Raw genomic sequence first — 21,526 nt, forward strand, 5'->3', positions numbered from 1 at the left:
ATGTATGCACATTACTTTTACAACAATTGTGTGCGTACAAGGACAAAAACGTGACAGCCCACTGAGCTATGTTTTTGTTCTAATGTTGTGCCTTCATAAGCATCTATTTTTACTTGTTAGCTCCTTAACTTGAGTGTCCGTTGATAGGAACCTTGCTCGGTGGTTCAAGTTTCATTTGGCAAATGTTTCTACGAGAATAAAGACAATGTCATTCTTACGAAAAAGATAACTTAAGAATAGAGAATTTGCTTATTGGATAGAAGAAATACATTTAGCAAATTTACCCGATGTGGTGCAGAAGTATTCAGACAAGTTCACTCCAGCCATAGTAAATTACCACTTCGTTTGAGCCACCTCTTCCCTCGCCGGTAGAAAATTCCACTTGGGGGTGGGGGTGTGTGGATGAGGGGGGGGGGGGCATGTCTGCTCCTCCCCACTGTGTGGGTTTTGTTCTGTTAATCAGACCACATGCCTCTAGGATTCAGGAATCCAAGAGCTCTCTGCCAGCTCCTCTCACAGCCGCAGCAGCCTGTGACATACTATTCAGTGTATAGGGGGTTAAAGAGGCTATCCATTCATACCACTACCCAACTATCCTCAGGCAGTTTCTTACCCCCACTCAAAAGCCCACCTTCCCTTACCCCTCATTTCACCACTGAAAAAGAACATTTTATCTGTCTGCTGGAGAAAAACTGAGACAATCCTCAACGCCAGGATCGGTCGGAGACAAACCTGGACATTTTCAAAAGGTCATTCTTGGATAAAATAAAGCTTTAGGCACTCAAGGCTTGTCATTAATACTGTTTTAGGCAGCTCTGCTATCCTTTTCAAAAACTGTCCCACTGCAAAACATACTGACTATTTCTTACCATGATAACTTTAATTTGCGATGCCCTGATCATGTAAAATGAAAAGGCAAAGCAAATGCAACGTATTAACTGGTTTTGGTAGAATTCCGTTCTCTGAACTTCCTTCCATGGAACGCTTGTTACTCATGTAGTAAGGGGAGAAATGAGGCGCTCTGGAAATTTGCAGGCTAACAATGGAAGACAGCTGCTCTTGCTGCACATGTCTTTCATAAGCTGAATTACTTGTACAAGCCTTTGCACCCCCCTCCAAAAGCCTCCCCTTTAAGCAGGCTGATCCAGACACAGCAATACACTTCATGGAAAGCTTAAGAGGAGAGGGAGGGAAACGCAACACATAAGAGTGGCTTTGTTTGACAGGTCTGTGATTGCATTGCTTTCTGCCAATGTAGACAAAAATACAAGCGCATATGCATATACACATACACTGATTAAAAAACGCAGATAGTCGGTCCCATTGTCGATAAAGTCAAATGACGCTGTCTTTATTCTTGAAAATCCTAAATGCTATGACCAAATACTTGGCATAGTCTTTGGGGTTTAACTTAACTTGGAACAGAAATTACTTTTATCTGCAATTAAACCATTACAAATGTTTCAAAGTAAGATGTGCATGAAAACAAAGCTTAAAGTCATAAGTGGGGACCAGTAATACTGTTTAACACAGACTAGTGTATTCCAGTTCATAGACTTTTCTCAAACTGAGAAGATCGGTCGTGGCCCGGGTTAACGACATCCGGCACCGGCCCAGTTAACCATTGGAAATTCAGCTACTGTGTGTCGAAGATGAAGGAGAGGCGGAAAGTGGGTTCTTAGGCAGAAAGAGGAAAGCACAGCACTTCGAACTGAATGTGGGGACTTTGAATGTTGGGACTATTGACAGGAAAAGATTAGGAGTTGGTTGACATGATGATGAGGAGAAAGGTTGATATATTGTGCGTCCAAGTTGAGCATGGGGAAAGGCAGTCAGGCTTGAAGCTTAGGGCCAAGGTTCAAATTATTTTACCATGATGTGTAGATAAGAAGATAAATTGAGTAGGGTTATTTTAAAGGAAGATGAACAAAAGGTGGAAATCAGGTTCTTAGGTAGAAAGAAAAGAGGAAAGCACAGACCCGAGAATGAAATGTGGGGACTATGAGAGGAAATGTTTGGGAGTTGGTTGACCATGATTAGGATAAAGGTTGACATATTGTGTGTCCAGGAGAGCAGGTGAAAAGGCGGTAACGCTAGAAGCTGAGGGACAAGGTTCAACTTATTTTACCATGGTGTGTAGATGGAATAGGTGTTATTGTAAAGGTAGCGTTAGCTAAGGAGATCTTGGAGCTAAAAAGAGTGTCAGATCGAGTGATGAGGCTCAAAAACTTGAAATTGAGGGTGTTATGTATAATGTAATTAGTGGCTATGTCCGACAGTTGGATGCGACCTGGAGGTGAAAGAGAAATTCTAGAAGGTGCTAGAAGAAGTAGTTCTGAGCATCCCAGACAGAGTCATGATTAGTGCTGATTGTAATGGACGTGGGTGAAGGAAACAGGTGATGAAGAAGTGATGGGTATGTTCGGCATCCAGGAAAAGAACTTGGAGGGACAGATGGTGGGAGACTTTGCAAAAAGAATGGAAATGCCTGAAGTGAACACTTTCATCCAGAATAGGCAGGAACATAAGGTGACCTACAAGAGAGGAAGTAGAAGCATGCAGGTGGATTACATCGTGTGCAGACGATGTAATCTGAAGGAGGTTACTGACTATATAGTAATAGGGGAGAGTGTGGCTAGACAACATAGGATGGTGGTGTATAAAATGACTATGATGGTACGGAGGAAGTTTAAGAAGATGAAGGCAGAGCAGAGAACCATGTAGTGGAGGCTGAGAAAGGAAGAGTGTTGGGCTGCTTTTCAAGAAGAGGTGAGACAGGCTCTCAGTGGACAGGAGAGCTTCCAGAAGACTGGACCATATAGCCAAGGTGATCAGAGAGACAAGTGGGAGAGTACTTGGTGTATCTTCAGGTGGGAAAGGGGAGAAGGAGACCTAGTGGTGGAACCCAAAGTACAGGAAATCATACAAGGTTAGCTAAGAAGAAACGGGAATCGGAGAGGACCAAGGAGAGGAGACAAGAATACGTGAAAATGCGATGGAGGACGAAGGTAGAGGTGGCAAAGGCAAAACAAGAGGCATATGATGACGCATGCCAGGTTGAACAAGAAAGAAGGAGAGAAAGATATATAAAGGTTGGCCAGACACAGGGATAGAGATGGGAAGGACGTGCAGCAGGTTAGTGGGATTATAAGGATAGAGATTGAAATGTGTTGACTGGTGTCAGTAGTGTGCGGGACAGATGGAAAGAGTAGATTGAGAAATTGATGAATGAAAATGAGAGCGAAGGAAGAGTAGAAGATACAAGTGTGGTGGACCAGGAAATAACAATGATTAGTGAGAGGAGGTGGGGGTGGGAGTTTACAAAGGCACTAAAGAGGTTGAAAATGGAAAGGCAGTTGGGCCTGATGACATACCTGTTGGAGGTATGGAAGCATCTCGGAGAGGTGCCTGTGGAGGTTTTGACCAGGTTCAAAAGAATTCTAGCAGGTGAGAAGATGCCTGAGGGATGGAAGAAATGTGTGCTGGTGCCCATTTTTAAGAACAAGGGTGATGTGCAGAGCTGTGGGAACTATAGAAGAATAAAGTGGATGAGCCACACAATGATGTTATGGGAAAGAGTAGTGGAGGCTAGACTCAGGACAGAAGTACCAGTATGGTTTCATGCCTAGAAAGAGTACCACAGATGCATTATTTGCCTGAGGGTGTTGATGGAGAAGTACAGAGAATGTCAGAAGGAGCTACATTGTGTCTGTGTATATCTAGAGAAAGCCTATGACAGATTACCCAGATAGGAACTGTGGTACTGCATTCAGAAGTCTGGAGTGGCAGAGATGTATGTTTGAATAGTACAGGACATGTATGAGGCCAGCAGAACAGTGGTGATGTCTGCTGTAGGTGTGACAGAGGAGTTTAAGGTGGAGGTGGGACTGCATCAGGGATCAGCCCTGAGCCCCTTCCTGTTTGCAGTGGTGATGGATAGACTGACACATGAGGTTAGACTGGAACCCTCATGCAGCATGATGTTCGAAGACGACATTGTGATATGCAGTGAAAGAAGGTGGGGGAACAATTAGAATGGTGGAGGCATGCACTGGAAAGGAGAGGAATGAAGATTAGCCGAAGTAATACAGAATATATCTGCATGAATGAGATAGGTGGAGGGGGAAGAGTGAGGCTACAGGGAGAAGAGATTGCGAGGGTGGTGGACTAAATACTTGAGTGTGGTAAGGAAGTGGAGAAATGGGTCCAAGCAGTTGGGAACAGGTGGAGGAAGGTGTCAGGTGTGTTATGTGACAGAAGAGTCTATGCTAGGATGAAGGGGAAAGTTTATAAGACTGGTGAGTCCAGCCATGATGTACAGATTAGAGACAGTGGCACTGAAGAGACAACAGGAAGCAGAGCTAGAGGTGGCAGAAATGAAGACGTTGAGGTTCCCTCTAGGAGTGACCAGATTGGATAGCGTTAGGAAATGAGCTCATCAGAGGGCCCGGCAAGGTTAGATGTTTTGGACACGAAGTTAGAGAAAGCAAACTTTCAAGGTTTGGACATGTCCAAAGAAGAGATCTGGAGTATACTCGTAGAAGGATGATGAGGATGGAGCTGCTAGGCAACAGAGCTAGAAGAAGACCAAAGAAAAGGTTGATAGATGACATGAGTGCAGTTGGTGCTAGAGAGGAGGATGCACAAGATAGGCTTACATGGAAAAGGATGACACGCTGTCGCAACTCTTAACGGGACAAGCTGAAAGGAAAAGAAAAAGACTCCAAATGAAAGGTAAGTGCCAACTTCATGTCACAATCCCTAGGAATGTGAATTTGTATGAACGGATAATTTTTTTTGCACTCAAAGAACATTTATACGGTGTCAAAACATTGCATGTTATATCTACCAGATAATTCTAACAACTTAAATTGGCACACAATATATATCAGTACTTCTAAATAGTGGGGTGAAGCCTTGTTCTGCCAGCCATTTAAAGATCACCACAGGCTTCAATGTAAGGAGTGCATATGCACCGCAAACGTAAACAGACAAAACTCATGGCACGTTTACGCAAAGAACTGTCCACACACACGCATGCACACAAAGGTCAACTCAACATTGACAACAAGTATGATAACAATGCTCTCACTGGCAGTCATGAATATGCCTTGCCAAACTGGCTGTCAAAAAACAACAACTGAATTGATGCATGACATATGGTGAAAAGGAGGTTGTTAAAAACAATTAGTGGAATTTTATATTTACTTCGGTGACATAAATCACCAATGTCAAGGTGACCACAGCTAGAGTTTAAGACTTAGTGTACCAATATGGTGCCTGTTGATAAGGACTTGTATTATCCTTGTAATTACCCCAAACCATAGGGTGCCTGGTCTGCTCATTAATCTCGTACAATGACTGCCACCATGTAAGAGTGGTTGAAAGTCAGAGTCGCAATGGCGATAAGATACATTGTTTTAATTCTTAATCGATACCATCAAAGTCTATTATCTGAATGACATACAACAAGAACAGTTAAAAGCTTCTTCAAAGTGAGTGAAATGGAAAACAATATCAGGCCAGGCAGATATAAATACAGCATAAATAGACAACAGACCCTTTCACTCCATCTGACATTAACAGCAATGCAGTGGTGGCTTAACTCTTTCATTAAAATGCAGGCAATCCTTCCTCACCTCCTTTCTCAGTAGCACTGGCAATGTCATTTTCTTTAAGAGCTGCTCCATTTATCAAGGCCAGTGCCAGATCAAGGCAGCTGAGGAATTCCTCACGCCTCTACAACTGTAGGAGAGTGAGATGCACTCAGAAGCGGATATTACTTGTGTGAAGAAACTGGAGAAGATTTATTTATTCACCATCTGTGATCCAAGGCTTTGGGGAGCCTTCCCTTCATACACTATCAATGAAGCTACACTGTCACACCCAATCCACAGAAAAATTGATTGCTGGCCACATGCATACTAATCATCATTATATTACTATTAATTCTCGAGACAAGACAGCTATTACAAATTAATAGCCGGGTTGCACTGACAAAGCCTTACAGTTTTCCCATTTCACTTTCAGATCCTTTTTCCCCTGAATATTTCTTTACATTTTACTTAAGCGGATTTGAAAAGCAAAAAACTATGACGACTTCACAAATTTAAAAACGTAATTTTGGATCACAATACTTTCAAAGTGTCTCATTTTTGGTCTCCAATTGCCCGTTATATCCCAGGTACAAACAGAATTTAGAGTATGGACAAACACTTTTGACAAACTAAAACATCCTCAAAAGATCATTTAACACTTGAGACGAGGAGTCCCTGGATGCAAATGTTTTGAAAAGATGAGTCCCAGCTCTGGAACAATGAGTCCCTGCAATTTATCATCACAGAGTACAGATACAATAATCTTCCGCCATATGACAGTTTTTGCTTCGCGGTGCTGCTATATTGCATGATATTGATATATTTGTGTTATCCATTGCTCTTGCTCTTTCAATATATTTTGTTTCAGCCTGCCGCAACAGAAATTTTTTTTAGGATGCTGTATTTTCTCAAAAACTATCACGATAAACGATAGTATCAGTCATTTTTTTATATGCCACTGATAATGCTATTATAGAGCATAATTCAAATACATCCTTTTTTCATAAAAAATTACTTTCAAATCTAAAGAACGTTGAACATTGTCATTTGGCACATAGGTATAGAGTCATTAACCCACAAAAGAGGCCTAAAACATTTCTTAAAGTATGCCAAACTTGACTGAATAAATTTTAAAAAAAAGAACATCATGTATGTACTCGAAAGCATTTGGGCTTTGTCACTGTTTTAACAGATGCCATACATTTTAATATCACTATTTACTGTCTTTGTTTTAATGTATTTTCTGAATGTTGTCGTGTTATTTACTGTATAATGCTTCTGCCTGTTTAATTTCTGCTGCCTCTTGGCCTTTGGAAAAAAAATAAATTTCTCTCTCAATAAGGGTTTACCTGGTCAAATAAAGGATAAATAAAACGTAATATACGGCCCGCCCTTGAGCTGCTGGACTGTGATGTGGGACCTTCACGTCAATCAAATGACGCTGCAAATGAGTTCGCTGAAGTTTACTACTGCTTGAATATTGATAACGTGTGGCGCTGTGGTTATGGTTTATAAACAGTTAACTTTCCTATATGTGTGTGTGTGTGTGTGTTATATGGGGAACACACATAAACCATTCCGAGCGCTGACGTTTCAACGATGTCGCCATGGTCCAGTGAGCTTTTTAGTTCCAGCCCTGAGCTCATTAGCTCGCAGGCTAGTGCATGTATGCATGTAACAAACGGTTAACTTTCCCAGAAGTGTCGCATTTGCGTGCATCTACAGAGCAAACGCTGTTCTGCTAGCGGCTTGGTGCGTCATGAGTGGCGCGGCAGGTGTTATCACAACAATGAAAATTTATCGAGTCCAGAAAAAACTCCGCGTCCATTGTATGGAATGATAACCCGTCCTACTCTGCCTCTGATTGGATAGCACCAAGACAGGATTCATACTTTTGACTCGCTGTTTGTGGAAGCTCCTCACCAACACACATACGTAGGGCGGGTCTTAAACCATGCGTCTACGGATGCAGATTCAATGTGCTTCATGCATCCCTGCTATTTTTTGTGCGTCTCAGATGCGGGACACATTCTCATGCAGTCATAATTTGTGTCTATCTACAAAACAAAAAGTATCAAAACCAATGGCACAGAAAAAGAGGATAAAAGCTACCAGTTCTCAATCTTAAGTGTTTATTTGTCATTATTTCTAATACTACAAGTTAGTCAATACACTAATGCCACTTTTCCATTACCAGTTCCAGAATGCCGTGGCCCCACTCTGCTGGCTTGCCCGTGGCCTGGCCGCTCTTCCATTCCAACAGGCACCAATCAAAAGTGGGAGGGATTGGAGCGGGATCAAGAAGAAGGCGATGCGCTCGTTTCTTGTTGCGCCTTCCATCTCGCTGTATTCCAACTTCTTCCAAAATGGCAATATGCCCGGACCCCCTCAGTCGACCACAGAACAAAAGCTGCTTTAAGCCTGCCGCACACTGTACGACGCGGTCGGACCCGACTGGACCGGACCATTGTGTAGAGTTGCCAATGCACCCCCGCACATGAGCGATTCACAAGAGGCCTGTATAGGTGCTTGATGCGGTGTATTCACTATCTTGTACTTTATCAAATTCCTTAAACCAGTGATTCTCAACCAGTGTGCCGTGAGCGCTCTTCAGGTGTGCTGTGGGAAATTATAAAATTTTACTTAATTGTTCAAAAGAAATAATGTATCTTTATTCATCTATGTATGCCAGTGAGGTATAGTGACAGACAAAACAAATAAATGCTCTTCTATTAGATGGCAGGAAGTACATACCAGTAATTAATGTATTCACTTTTTGTGACATTTTTGTTTGTTGGCGTGGTGTGAGATTTTGCAATTGTAAAATATGTGCCTTGGTTCCAGAAAGGTTGGAAATCACTGCCTTAAACCATAAACAGATAGAACAATAGTTAAGGAAGAATCAGGTTGCTAAGGAGAGAGGGTGTTGGTGAGAATAAAAGCGAGTGTGGATATTTGAAAGGCTTGCTGGCTCTAATAATTTTTTTTTCATCCACAGGTACATTATACACTATGAATATAGTTACGTATTAATGTAAAACATACTATTTGATGCTTTATATACTATTTATATGACTTGATGCGGCACGGCTCGCCAAACCCGGATATGTGATTTCTGTCTTAACGTCGGTGCTTATTTGCACCGACGTTAAGACAGGGATTAAAATTTTGAATTGCGGCAAACCCAGTGGCATACTGATTGGCCAGTAGGGTAGGGCATCGAGAATCAAGAACGAGAAAGAAAGAAAATTGGGTTCCCAGTTTTGATGCCTACAGTCCGCCGACCCGGAAGAAAGTGGCGAAAACCAACGAACACGCACGAAGACCGGAATCGGGACTGGAATCGCTCAAACAATGCCCAATCCTATCGGCCACTCATTAAAATCAAATTCACGCACGCTATGCGACGGTTCAGTTGGGTTTGGCGGCGTCGCTCGATGTGCGGCAGACAACCTTTAGACGCCATGTTTGTGAAAGTGACAAGTCACCGCGCTTAAAGAAACGCCGACATCTCTCGGCCAATGAGATAACAGTTGCGTCACGGCCCTCCTTGGCCTCTGTTTTAGAACCAGGTCAGAGGAGGTTCTTAAAAGTGGTGCTATTATCACCGTTCGGCCTCAGAAAAGTGTAGTGTGCTTAATCGCACAGGGACCCGAAGCAAGGATTTTATGAAAAAATAAAAATATGACAATATAATGGGGGAGTTGAATGTAGGGATGCAGCTAACGAATATTTTAGTACTCGAGTAGCTAACTGAAAATTCTATGAAACAATTTATTTTTTGAATAAACTATATTTTTGCTTGGTTATTTTGAACACAAAAGAGAAAATAAGACCTTTCCCTTAATAACGTACAACTAATTGGTTTCCTTTTTTTTATATATATCCAAGTATTTTCCCTTGAATTCACATTGTGCATAAAAAGGATAATGCTTTTTTTTTTTTTTAATAATTACCAGCCTTTGTGCATCTTCACTTAAACAGCTAGCATTTTAGTATTTTGTGACACAATACATTAGCTTCATGGCTTTGCATTTATGAGCCAAGACCAGCTGACAAATCACAACCCGTGTATTGAATCAGCCTCATGCCAGAGATTCCCAACCTTAATACCATTGCTCACAATGAGGTATAATCACAACAAGGGAACTGGGAATAACTTCTCATAGGTAAAAATATTTTGGACCCTTTTTAAAAATATTCTTTATTAATAGCAGATGAGTTTGTATTGACAAAAACCGAACCTGACAAAAAACGGGTCAAGAAATGACCAATGATTAGGATTTATTTTCAGTCCATTCATTGCTTTTGATTGGAATGTTGCCCCCACCACGTCGCTTAGCTGAGCTGCTAGACATAGAATATGAACATAGGTAGATACGGCACGCCCCTTTTTAAATGTGCGCCAACGGTGATGCTAAGCTAGTATTCATCAGTGAATCCCATGTTTGTGAACAAAAAGAAAACTAAAAGAACAATGATGCCGCACATAGCGATGATATTGATATTGATATTGATAATGTGATGTGTAAAAAAGAAAAGCTGTGGGTGACTTGCAGCATGAAGAAAGGGCTCAGCGGTACTATGTGTGGGCTAGATAGCTCACTCCCCAGCAGTCCAGACGACTTGACAGCTCAGACTAGTATTTTTCAATGTTTTTTTCACAACCGGAGAGCATACAGGAAAAGGAGATCGCAGTAAAAAAAACAAAAAAAAAACAAACAAACAAAAAAAAAGCTTTTAAACAAAACATACAGTCGCGCAAGTGTGAGCAGATGAAATTTGTAATCACACAAGCTGAAAACAAGGTTGCAAATGCGACCAATTTGGTCTCGAGCCCTGCTATTGGATGTGCCATCTAACGCTACAGCGACACTGCGCTCAAGTTGAACATTTTAACTCGTAATCCCCCGCCCTGAAAAAACCCAAAACATTTCAACTCCAGACACGCCGCCGGCAAACGGCCACCTTCTACATCGATATGTGATGTGACACATTGTTTCGTCATCACGCCCTCATAGCACATACACAATAAATAGGTTTATCGACGCCGTCCTGCATCTCGGTAAGTGCAGTGTAAAAAAAATATATATATAAATAAATTTAAAAAAAAGATTTTACGGATGGACGAAGGCACGAAGGCGCACAATGTGTGTGCTTGTCCGCTCCCAAACCCCTGACACTGACTCACCGAACTCTTGGGGTTCAATCAAACACAGGTTGAGAAGCACTGGGTTAATGTCACTTCCACATAAAGTGAGAAAAAACAACCAGTCATATTATGTTATATAGTTTTTCATTAAATAAAGTACTATATTGTGGTATATCGTTCTCGTGATATAAAATGGCCCATAGCGTGATGGATTTTTTTTTCTATAACACCCAGCACTAATCTGGGCTATGGTTCAGGGTGTCAAGATGGCGTTATCTTACAGAGAAAACAATCCAAGCCTGGCTACATTTAGCATAACCTAAAAATTTCCCAAAAGAATGTGGGAAAATGTGTTATGGTCTGATTAAAACAAGGTTGAACTTTTAGGCCAGAATTCCAAAAGCTATGATAGGCACAAGCATAACAATGCTCATTGCCGAAAGAATACCATACCTACAGTGAAGCATGGGAGTGGCAGCATCATGCTATAGGGCTGTTTATCTTTAGTTGGAACTGGGGCCTTGGTTACAGTCCCCTCCAAAAGTATTGGAACGGCAAGGTCAATTCCTTTGTTTTTGTTGTAGACATTTGAGTTTCAGATCAAAAGATGATTATGACACAAAAGTTCAGAATTACATCTTTTATTTCATGGTATTTACAGTGGGTACAGAAAGTATTCAAACACCCTTAAAATTTTCACTTGTTATATTGCAGCCATTTGCTAAAATCTTTGAAGTTATTTTACCCCTCAATGTACACATAGCACCCCATATTGACAGAAAAAACCGAATTGTTGACATTTTTGCAGATTTATTAAAAAAGAAAAACTTAAATAACACGCAGCCCTAAGTATTCAGACCCTTTTATCAATGCATTTTATCAATGTATGCCGCCATCCAGTGTTTATGAAAAAGCTGTACACTTTCATTCCAAAATGCCACCGCCACCGATGCCACCGTGTTTATAAAAAAAAAGTGTAGCCTACACTTTCATTCCAATATGACAGGGGTACGTATTACTGCATATATGCACAGTTGTGCTCATAAGTTGACATACCCTGGCAGAATTTGTGAAATATATATATAGATATATATTTATTTTAAATTATTTATTTATTTTATTTATTTTTAATTTTTTTTAATATGACTGATAGTTATGTTTTGTTTAACGATAAGGCTTTTCTGAAATGGTTGACCGTTTAATGTGTTTCGCTTGGTCCTTCATGTCCAGGGGCCTCAAGGTGCGTACGCACAAAAACGTGGCATACGTTCTTTTTCCACGGCAAAGTTCAGATATATCAAGACTGAAATGACCGTTGAAATGTGCGGTGCCTCACGGCAACTTCACGTCTGTCCTGAGTCTAAATGCAAATACCATGAAAAAAAAGCTGGAATTCTGAACGTTTGTCTCATATTCATCTTTTGATCTTAAACCCAAATGTCTTAAGTTCACAACAAAAACAAAGGAATTGACCTTACCGTTCCAATACTTTTGGAGGGGACTGTAAGTGGAGGGAATTATGACCAGTTCCAAATCTCATTATAAATGTCATGAAAAGAACCACTAAATTTTAGTTGGGGTTAATCAGAAACACTTTGAATAGTGGCAGGTGAATGCTGACTCTCATTAAACATGAGCTTGTTCTGAGTGGTTTAGTCTAAACACAGCCACATCCCCTGTTATAAGGGGGTGATATGGTGCCGCGAAAACCACGTTGTGGTAGAGTCAGTACACGACTTGTCTACTTGCCAACATAAACAAAAAGAGTAAATGACAGCTAAAATGAAGCAAATCACACTATTTTATTCTACTAGTCATTCTAATCTGTGTCAAAATGGAAAATTACATTTTATTTTGGTTTGTATTTTTGTTGTTGTTTTGAATGAAAAGGACGTTTTGCTTTGTGGCCTTACCAATGTCAATAAAAGGACTGATTTAAAAAAAATTAAATCTTTCTGGGCCTTTAAGATGTGTATTTCCGTACTCTTGGTCTAAATAAAGTCACAGTTGAGGTGTGGTAAATATTAAATAATGAGACTAATTGCAGACAGCGAAAAAGTAACAGCCTGTCTGTGGCGCGCATATGTGGTGGACATGTACGCGACGGTGCTTTGATAATCGTCCTACCTGGAAGAAGCAGTCAATTATGTTGCAGCAGCCAGCCAATCATATTGCAGCGGGTCGCTTTGAAATCAAATGGAACAGCGTCACGTCACGCTCTCTCTCTCTCTCCCCCTCTCTCTCTTGTGTAAAAAGAGATTGCAGTGGAAAAAAAGGCGACTTCCAACCACGAAAATATGCAATCCCGCAAATGCGACGATTAAATTTCTTATTGCACAAGCTGGAAAAAAAGGTCGCATATGCGACCAATTTCGTTGTAGTCTCGAGCCCTGCATACATTTTTTTTTTTAAACAAACTGGTCCTATAATAGAATGCTCTTTTTTCATAAAAATATAATTACATCTGGAATAGCATCACACTAATGTCATATTATCATTTATCATATACAGTGGGGCAAAAAAGTATCTAGTCAGCCACCTAGTGTGCAAGTTCTCCCACTTAAAAAGATGAGAGAGGCCTGTAATTTTCATCATCACCCATGAGACAAAATGAGGAGAAAGAAAAAACAAATCCAGAAAAATCACAATGTCTGATGTTTAAAGAATTTATTAGCAAATTATGGTGGAAAATAACTATTTGGTCAATTACAAAAATTTCATCAATACTTTGTTGTATAGCCTTTGTTGGGAATGACAGAGGGCAAATGTTTCCTGTAATTCTACACAAGGTTTTCACAAACTGTTGCTGGTATTTTGGCCCACTCCTCCATGCAGATCTCCTCGAGAGAAGTGATGTTTTGGGGCTGTCGCTGGGCAACACAGACTTTCTATGGGGTTGAGATCTGGAGACAGGCTAGGCCAAACCAGGACCTTGAAATGCTTCTTACGAAGCCACACTCCTGGTCCCTTTCCAGAAAAACAGCCCCAACGCACGATGTTTCCACCCCCATGCTACACAGTACGTATGATGTTCTTTGGATGCAACTCAGCATTATTTCTCCTCCAAACACGACAAACTGAGTTTTTAGAAAAAGTTATATTCTGGTTTCATCTGACGATATGACATTCTCCCAATCCTCTTCTGGATCATCCAAATGCTCTCTAGCAAACTTCAGACGGGTTGGACATGTAGTGGTTTAAACAGGGGGATAAGTCTGACACTGCAGGATTTGAGTCCCTGGCGGCGTAGTGTGTTACTGATCCGAGCCTTTGTTACTTTGGTCCCAGCTCTCTGCAGGTCATTCACTGGGTGCCCACGTGTGGTTCTGGGATTTTTGCTCACCGTTCTTGTGATCATTTTCACCCCACGGGATAAGATCTTGCGTGGAGCCCCAGATTGAGGGAGATTATCAGTGGTCTTGCATGTCTTCCATTTTCTAATAATTGCTCCCACAATTGATTTCTTCACACCATGCTGCTCACTTATTGCAGATTCAGTCTTCCCAGCCTGGTACAGGTCTACAATTTTGTTTCTGGTGTCCTTTGACAGCTCTTTGGTGTTGGCCATAGTGGAGTTTTGAGTGTGACTGTTTGAGGTTGTGGACAGGTGTCTTTTATACTGATGAGTTCAAACAAGTGCCATTACTACAGGTAACGAGTGGAGGACAGAGGAGCTTCTTAAAGAAGAAGTTACAGGTCTGTGAGAGCCAGAAATCTTGCTTGTTTGTTGGTGACCAAATACTTATTTTCCACCATAATTTGCTAATAAATTCTTTAAAAATCAGACGTGATTTTCTGGATTTTTTTTCTTCTCATTTTGTCTCTCATAGGGGAGGTATACCATCGATGAAATCCTCTCTCATCTTTTTAAGTGGGAGAACTTGCACAATTGGTGGCTGAGTGAATACTTTTTTGCCCCACTATATCATATGTATATAACATATATCATGTAATATTATAAGAATAAAATAATGCCTTTTTAGTCACTATACAGGTACAATGAGATTAAGATGAGATTTATAAATGTACTTTGTTATTGTGCAATCAATACTTTAATGTTGTTGATAATGAACTCTCTTTTTTTTCTTCTCAAACTTCAATAATACACAGGTTCAAATATTCATTTGTTTGTTATTTTAAACAATATAAGAAAGGATGATCATTAATGGTAATGTGTATTTAAAAACAATTAAATTTATGGCTGAGCAAAAAGTCCCAGAGGCAAGGGGTGCGACCTATTGCCAAGCAATGCCAAGCAATAGGTCGCACGACGCAAGTCATTTGTGGATGTGCGGTCGCGCTGGTTCTGCCGAATGAAGGAGGGCTGTAGTGTGTTTTATTCCATTTGTAGATAATCTAATATATTGTTTAGTCAGCGAATGCTGGAAAGAAAGATGAACAGGAGCAGCGTGCTGTAGTGGTTACTTTTTAGCTTAGCTGTTAGTCCACCCCGTCAACCACGTTTCAGTGTCCAATTAAGCAAACTCTGATTCCTCCTGTGTTGGTTTACGCTCTTATGAGAGTCCGCTGCTTCATTGGCCGAGGGTCGTAAACACTCACGAGTGTTGGAGTTAGAACTCAGTCACTGAACGATCGCAATTTCATTAAGTGCTGGTGATTAGATGCTAATTTACTTTGGATAGTGACTATTTTCGGTTTCGTGGGCAAAAATTTTTATAAAAATATCCATGACTGTCACAAGCCAATGCAACATCAGCCGCTGGCGACCAGCGCGCCCCTGAATGAGACGGCTGTTTTTTATCGGTCCATTTTTTCCAAGATTGGACCGATCCGTATGATGTCTTATTTCCCCAATATTGGTCAATAATTAACGGTCCCGATAGTTATTGTGCAATGCTATTACTGATCCAATACCTACGGGGCTGCCCATGCAAACATCATCTTGAAATGTCCTTGGACAATCAACAATACAAGGCAAGGTGTCCTGGATTTAAGGAATCAAATAGGCTTTCTAACACACCATCCCCCCTGCTAGGTTTAAAGTAGCAGTAAAACGATCAAGGCGTGCTCTGCACAAACTCCCTCCCCCACACACTGCTCCAACAGGCATATCTGGGGCTTGTGGGATTAAGAATGGAACACGATGACAGACAAAAACTGTCCTCAGAACACCCCTGTTCTTGTCTTTGAAATTGTGAGAGCATGAATAGGGTGCTTGAAGGCATACAATAGACTGTGATAGATCAGCTCCATGACTGAATAGCTACACAGATCTTTATATATTGTTCTAGTATAACAATGTGAATGTTCAAATTATGTTACCCAAAAAGGAAATAAGATGTGATTTGTCAACTTTTGGCACCATGTAGTGCTTCAGTTTTAAAGGGAAAAATCTACTTTCCATTTCTGAGAATATATATTGAAAAACTACAAAAGATACAAATGGATCCTCTGGAAAAAAACAGACTGCCAGGAAGAAACATTTTGAGGACAATTTTCTGTAGCCGAACATGAACATAAAAGAAAACAGCAGTATTTGTACTGTGTGATGGTATCATCGTTATCGAGTCAGACAGCCAGAAATTTGAACAGACCATCCATCCATTTTCTTCCGCTTATCCGGGGATGGGTCGCAGGGAAGCCTAGACTTGCCTCTCCCCAGCCACTTTGTCTCGCCCTTTCGTGCGTATCCCAAGCCATTCCTAGGCCAGCCAGGAGACATAGTCCTGGGTCGTCCCCGGGTGCCTCCTCCCGGTAGGACATGCCCGTAACACCTCACCAGGGAAGCTTCAAGGAGGCATCTTAACAACCGGGTTAACAACGTCTGCCACCGGGGCGCCGTTGAAAATTGAGCTACTGTGGGTCGAAGTCAAAGAAGAAGAAGAGGTGGAAAGCGGGTTCTTCGGCAGAAAGAGAAGAGGAAAGCGCAGGGCCTAGAACTGAATGTGGGGACTTTGAATGTTGGGACTATGACAGGAAAATCTCGGGAGTTGGTTGACATGATGATTAGGAGAAAGGTTGATATATTGTGTGTCCAGGAGACCAGGTGGAAAGGCAGTAAGGGTAGATGTTTAGGGGCAGGGTTTAAATTATTTTTACCATGGTGGAGATGGGAAGAGAAATGGAGTCGGGGTTATTTTAAAAGAAGAGTTGGCTAAGAATGTCTTGGAGATGAAAAGAGTATCAGATCGAGTGATGAGGCTGAAACTGGAAATTGAGGGTGTTGTGTGTAATGTGATTAGTGGGTATGCCCCACAGGTAGGATGTGACCTTGAGGTGAAAGAGAAATTCTGGAAGGAGCTAGACAAAGTAGTTCTGAGCATCCCAGACAGAGAGAGAGTCGTAATTGGTGCAGATTGTAATGGACATGTTGGTGAAGGTAATAGGGGTGATGAAGAAGTGATGGGTAAGTACGGCATCCAGGAAAGGAACTTGGAGGGACAGATGGTGGTAGACTTTGCAACAAGGATGCAAATGGCTGTAGTGAACACTTTTTTCCAGAAGAGGCACGAACATAGGGTGACCTACAAGAGTGGAGGTAGAAGCACGCAGGTGGATTACATCTTGTGAAGACGATGTAATCTGAAGGAGGTTACCAACTGTAAGGTAGTGGTAGGGGTGAGTGTGGCTAGACAGCATAGAATATGGCAGCTTGACCTAAAATTAAAATGTCTCTTATTCTTTATTGTTATGGCTATTTAAAGCTTCAGTGGCATTTACAGATACAAAGTGTATACAGTAAAAATATATAATACTAAAAACAAAAACAAAAAAAGAAAAATCAACCAACAACAAAGACACTCCACAAATCTCAAATAAAGCCCTGAAATCAAGTCAACTTTGACAAAGAACTTTACATTAACCATGCATTATATAAAGTAATAAAAGAACATACCTTTTCATTTTTCACCTTCTTCAAGGTCTTGCATTCACTATTACTGCTTTCAATCTCCTCTGGCTCAGTTTTTGTGGTTAATGCTGGTAATATTCCAACAGGCTCAAGAGAAATATTCCCAATTTGATTGGCTTCTACTAAGTCTTTTGATTGTGTGACCTCAAAAGGTGTATTACGACAGTTCCCCAGTGCAACTTGGACTTGAGACACAACCTCCTTCTCCACTGCGGCAATTGTCACAACTGCTGCTCCGTCTGTTTTGTCCTTTTTACTTTTGCTGGTAGCCCCTTCTTTGTCCTTTTTCCCACTCAGAACACCTCTGGAGGTTTTGCCCCCTTTTTCTATGTTCTTCCCAGAGGTCGAATTGTTGCCTGCAACCACTATACTCGCTGCTGTGCCAGTTGGCTCGCATTGAGTCCGTCCTGTAATTTCCTTTTTACCCCCATCTCCAGTTGAAGCTTTGCTATTATTGTCTTTTGAGTTTTTACTGCGCTTGTATTTGGATTTACTTTCCTTGCCTTGAGAGCCAGATACTGGACTAACAAACCTGATGTTGTCAGGCAAAGCTGCTACTGCACTAGGTGGTGCCGCCATACCGTCCTTGGTGCCAGACATCTCAAGTTTGTCCTTCTCTAAGTCAGCATCAAGGTCAATAATCAGATTTCCAACACCGATATCCCATTCATCCCCGCTGTCATAAGTGTCCACCGCATTCGAGTCCACACCTTTCCCGCCTGCAGTGCCACTACTTAGGGACATTTTAGTGCGAACGGCCCAGGATTGCCTCAGTGAGGTCCAACGCTATCTCAGTCGGTTGGGACTCAGGGGCAGGGGTTAAAGAATCTCCACGGTCTAATCCTTCCCGTTCCATTTGGCCACATTGTGTTCTGAAAAGAAAAACAATTCAACAGTCAATTCTATATAATAATTCAGACAGCAATCATCTAGAACCTAGCATTTAATTGGTTACAAAGGCATTCATATAAGACAGTAATTCTGAGACGATCACAGCACAAATCCCTATGATACTACCCACTAGTGTTACAGAAACCCTTTCTTCATAACCACTTCCCACAGTTACCATGACAACTGTGGGAAATGTAGCCTAATTCCTGCTTTGACAGCGAAGGTGGCCCCACTGCTCTGAATGACTGGCTGTATTTTCATAAAGCACTGCTGTTAGTGTCAATACTGATAAACTCCCACATTGTTTATGGAGTTGTGCTTTTTCCAACTCAAGATGACACTGGTAATCTTGCATAAGCAGGTTTTATAAATAAATAAATACATACATAAAGGGGCTTATGGCAAAGATCAAAATTGTTGGACAAAATATGCACTTAAGGTTAAAATATTTTTTTTTTTTTTTTTTTTTTTTAAATAAATAAAATACAATTAAAACAAATATCCAGTCTGGTAAATACCATTTAGTTATTGTGACTTGTTAAAATCTGAAAAGAATATGGAACATTGAATATGAACTCCATAAAAACCTTGCTATGTTGACAATGTCTTTAGATAAGCCAAAGTTTGAGATATTTGTGTATATTGTTCACAACCATTTGTTAAACCATAATATGTACAGTGTTTAATTTCAGCACACTACTGACAGGAATAGGAACTCTGATACTTTAACACCAGATGGTTACGATGCATCAGTTAATCCGTTTAGTTAGAAAATAATCCATCTGTTGCTATCTGCTAGATTGTTTAGATCCAGTTTTGGATAAAAACCTTCTTAAGGTGTCAATAAATGTGTGTCAGTGTTAAGCAATGGCGTGTCTCACAAATGAACATGGAAATTGAGAAAAAAAAAATGATATCAAACCCTGACAGTTCAGTGGGTGTAATAATAAACATAGACCTGCTTATGTAATATTTTTAATGGGTAGTAACCCTGCACATGCAACAAATACTGTATTGAACTGGCAAATTACGACAAACCTTTTGGTCTTATAGCTGGAAAAAAAGGGTGTATTTTTCTACTGTGAAGTGAAAAAGTAAATGCCCCCTTCCTGATTTGTATTCTTTATTTATCACACTTAAGTTTTTTGGATCATCCAACCAATTTTAATATCTCCCAAAGATAAATTTAAAAAAAGCTGTTTTTAAATAATCATTTTATTTATTGAGGGGGGGGTCCAAACCTATCTGACTTTATGTGAAAAGGTTAGTGTCCCCACTTGTTAAATTCAGAGTCAACTGTGATTAACCACAGTTTTTGAAAAGCTGAATTCAATTTCACTGGCCACACCGGGTCCGATTAACCCCAAATTTGTTGAATCAAGAAATCACTTAATTAGTACGTCAGTGAAAGTAAAGTAGGCTACAAGATCTAACAAAAAAAGATCTACATAATGCCTGCTAATTCCTGTATTTGATCAAAGGAACATCATGCCAAGAGTCAAATAGTGGTGACAGTGTGATAGTCTCGGGCTGCTTGCTTGTTCAGCCAGGTCCTGGACAACTTGCTGTGATCAATGGAAAAAGGAATTCTGCTGCCCACCAGAAAATACTGCAGGTGAAAGTCCGGCCATCAGTTCGTGCCCTCAAGCTCAAGGGATCTTGGGTTATGCAGCAGGACAACTACTCGATCAATACTCGCAAGTCCATCCATTCTGAATGGTCAAAAAAAAAAAATAATAATAATAATGATAATAATAAAAAAAAAAAAGAGGGAAATGCAGGTTGTGGAGTAGCCAATTCAAACTTCGGAATCAAATTAGCAATGTGAGAAGATTTGTCAAAAATGACAAGTCTGTCAAAATGCTTAGTCTAGTTAGAACAGCCACTTTAACCTGAGTACAACACAGCAAGAATTTTGAAAATTGGATAAATGGCTTCTGGAGAATTTGAGTTATATTGTAGCAAAATTGCCTTTTTGGGGAATGTTTTTGTGTGATATCAGCTCTAGAAAATATTCTCAAAAATTTTTCTTCAAATTTGAGTAAAACAGTCAAACAATTATTTCTCAACATATCTCCTCGACCGTCTCATTTTGTCTGCGACTCAGGGAACCGTTTCTCTGATTGGCTGACAAGTTTCCGTAAAAAAATATCCACTAATGACTCATTTCGCCAAAGATTCGAAGATGTCGACGCGTCAAAATTACTGTGACAATTCTAACGGCGTCATTTGCCCTAAAAACACCATTGAACTAGTGCAAATGGAACATTATTTGTGAGAAAAGCAGTGTGGGTAGTAAAATAGGTCACATACTTCAGATATAATTTTTTTTCATCACTTCATCAGTTATGGAGGATTTTAGAGGCATCTGAAGTTCTCAATCCATGTTTGGTGTTTCCCCTTCACATGTGTTACTTGGGCGGGCCACTGAAGTAAATTGGCAACTTTAAAAAAATAAATAAATAACAACAACAACAAAAAACAGGCTTATCATGTGATCGCCAAAGCTGCATTATTATTTTTTTGCAGCGCTCCTGACTGACAGAATCTGTGCATCAACCACGTATAGTATTTGCCCACACATATATATGTGTGGACAGGTCACGCAAACCAATCAGTTTCGAGTTGTTTTATTTTATTTTTTTTTTTAAAAAGGACGCATCCTCCCTCCTTTCCCAGCTGCTCACATGAGTGGAAGGGATGCTACGCAGCGCGCTAAGCTAACTTCCTCTGAGCTTGCCTTCGTACCAGTTATGAGCCGCGCTTGCTTCAGCAGTGCAGATTCTCTCCTCTAAGGTAAACTAATCCTCGCCTCCATGGTGGCGAAAAACTCGTGACAGATACTGTTAAACTCAACAAGACATAGCATGCTAATCCCGAAGCTAACATGAAATGTGAGTAGTGAAACACCCAAAAACAAAGTCCACATTTACACTTACAATACAAATGTAAGTGTAAAAATTCAAACAAATGTGTTTTTTAATGGGTTACATCCCGCGTCTCAGATGCGCAAAA

General features: G+C 40.6%; 1 protein-coding gene across 9 annotated transcripts in view; it reads right to left on the reverse strand.

Moving 5' to 3' along the window:
• The window catches only part of LOC133399151 (zinc finger protein 609-like), a 147,164-nt gene that overhangs the window by 78,860 nt on the left and 46,778 nt on the right, over positions 1-21,526 (reverse strand). For 6 of the 9 annotated variants that reach the window (XM_061670396.1, XM_061670394.1, XM_061670392.1 and 3 more), the window contains one exon: positions 17,606-18,492. The exons of 2 other annotated variants lie outside the window; for them this stretch is intronic. In XM_061670396.1, coding sequence (XP_061526380.1) covers positions 17,606-18,364 — 759 coding nt within the window. In that variant the 5' untranslated portion in view covers positions 18,365-18,492. Of the gene's footprint in view, positions 1-284; positions 363-17,605; positions 18,493-21,526 lie in introns of those variants that run through there. One more of the 9 variants, XM_061670397.1, reaches the window with a different exon arrangement.

The sequence above is a fragment of the Phycodurus eques genome, chromosome 2 (genome assembly GCF_024500275.1).
Source record: "Phycodurus eques isolate BA_2022a chromosome 2, UOR_Pequ_1.1, whole genome shotgun sequence".
Lineage (NCBI taxonomy): Eukaryota > Metazoa > Chordata > Actinopteri > Syngnathiformes > Syngnathidae > Phycodurus > Phycodurus eques.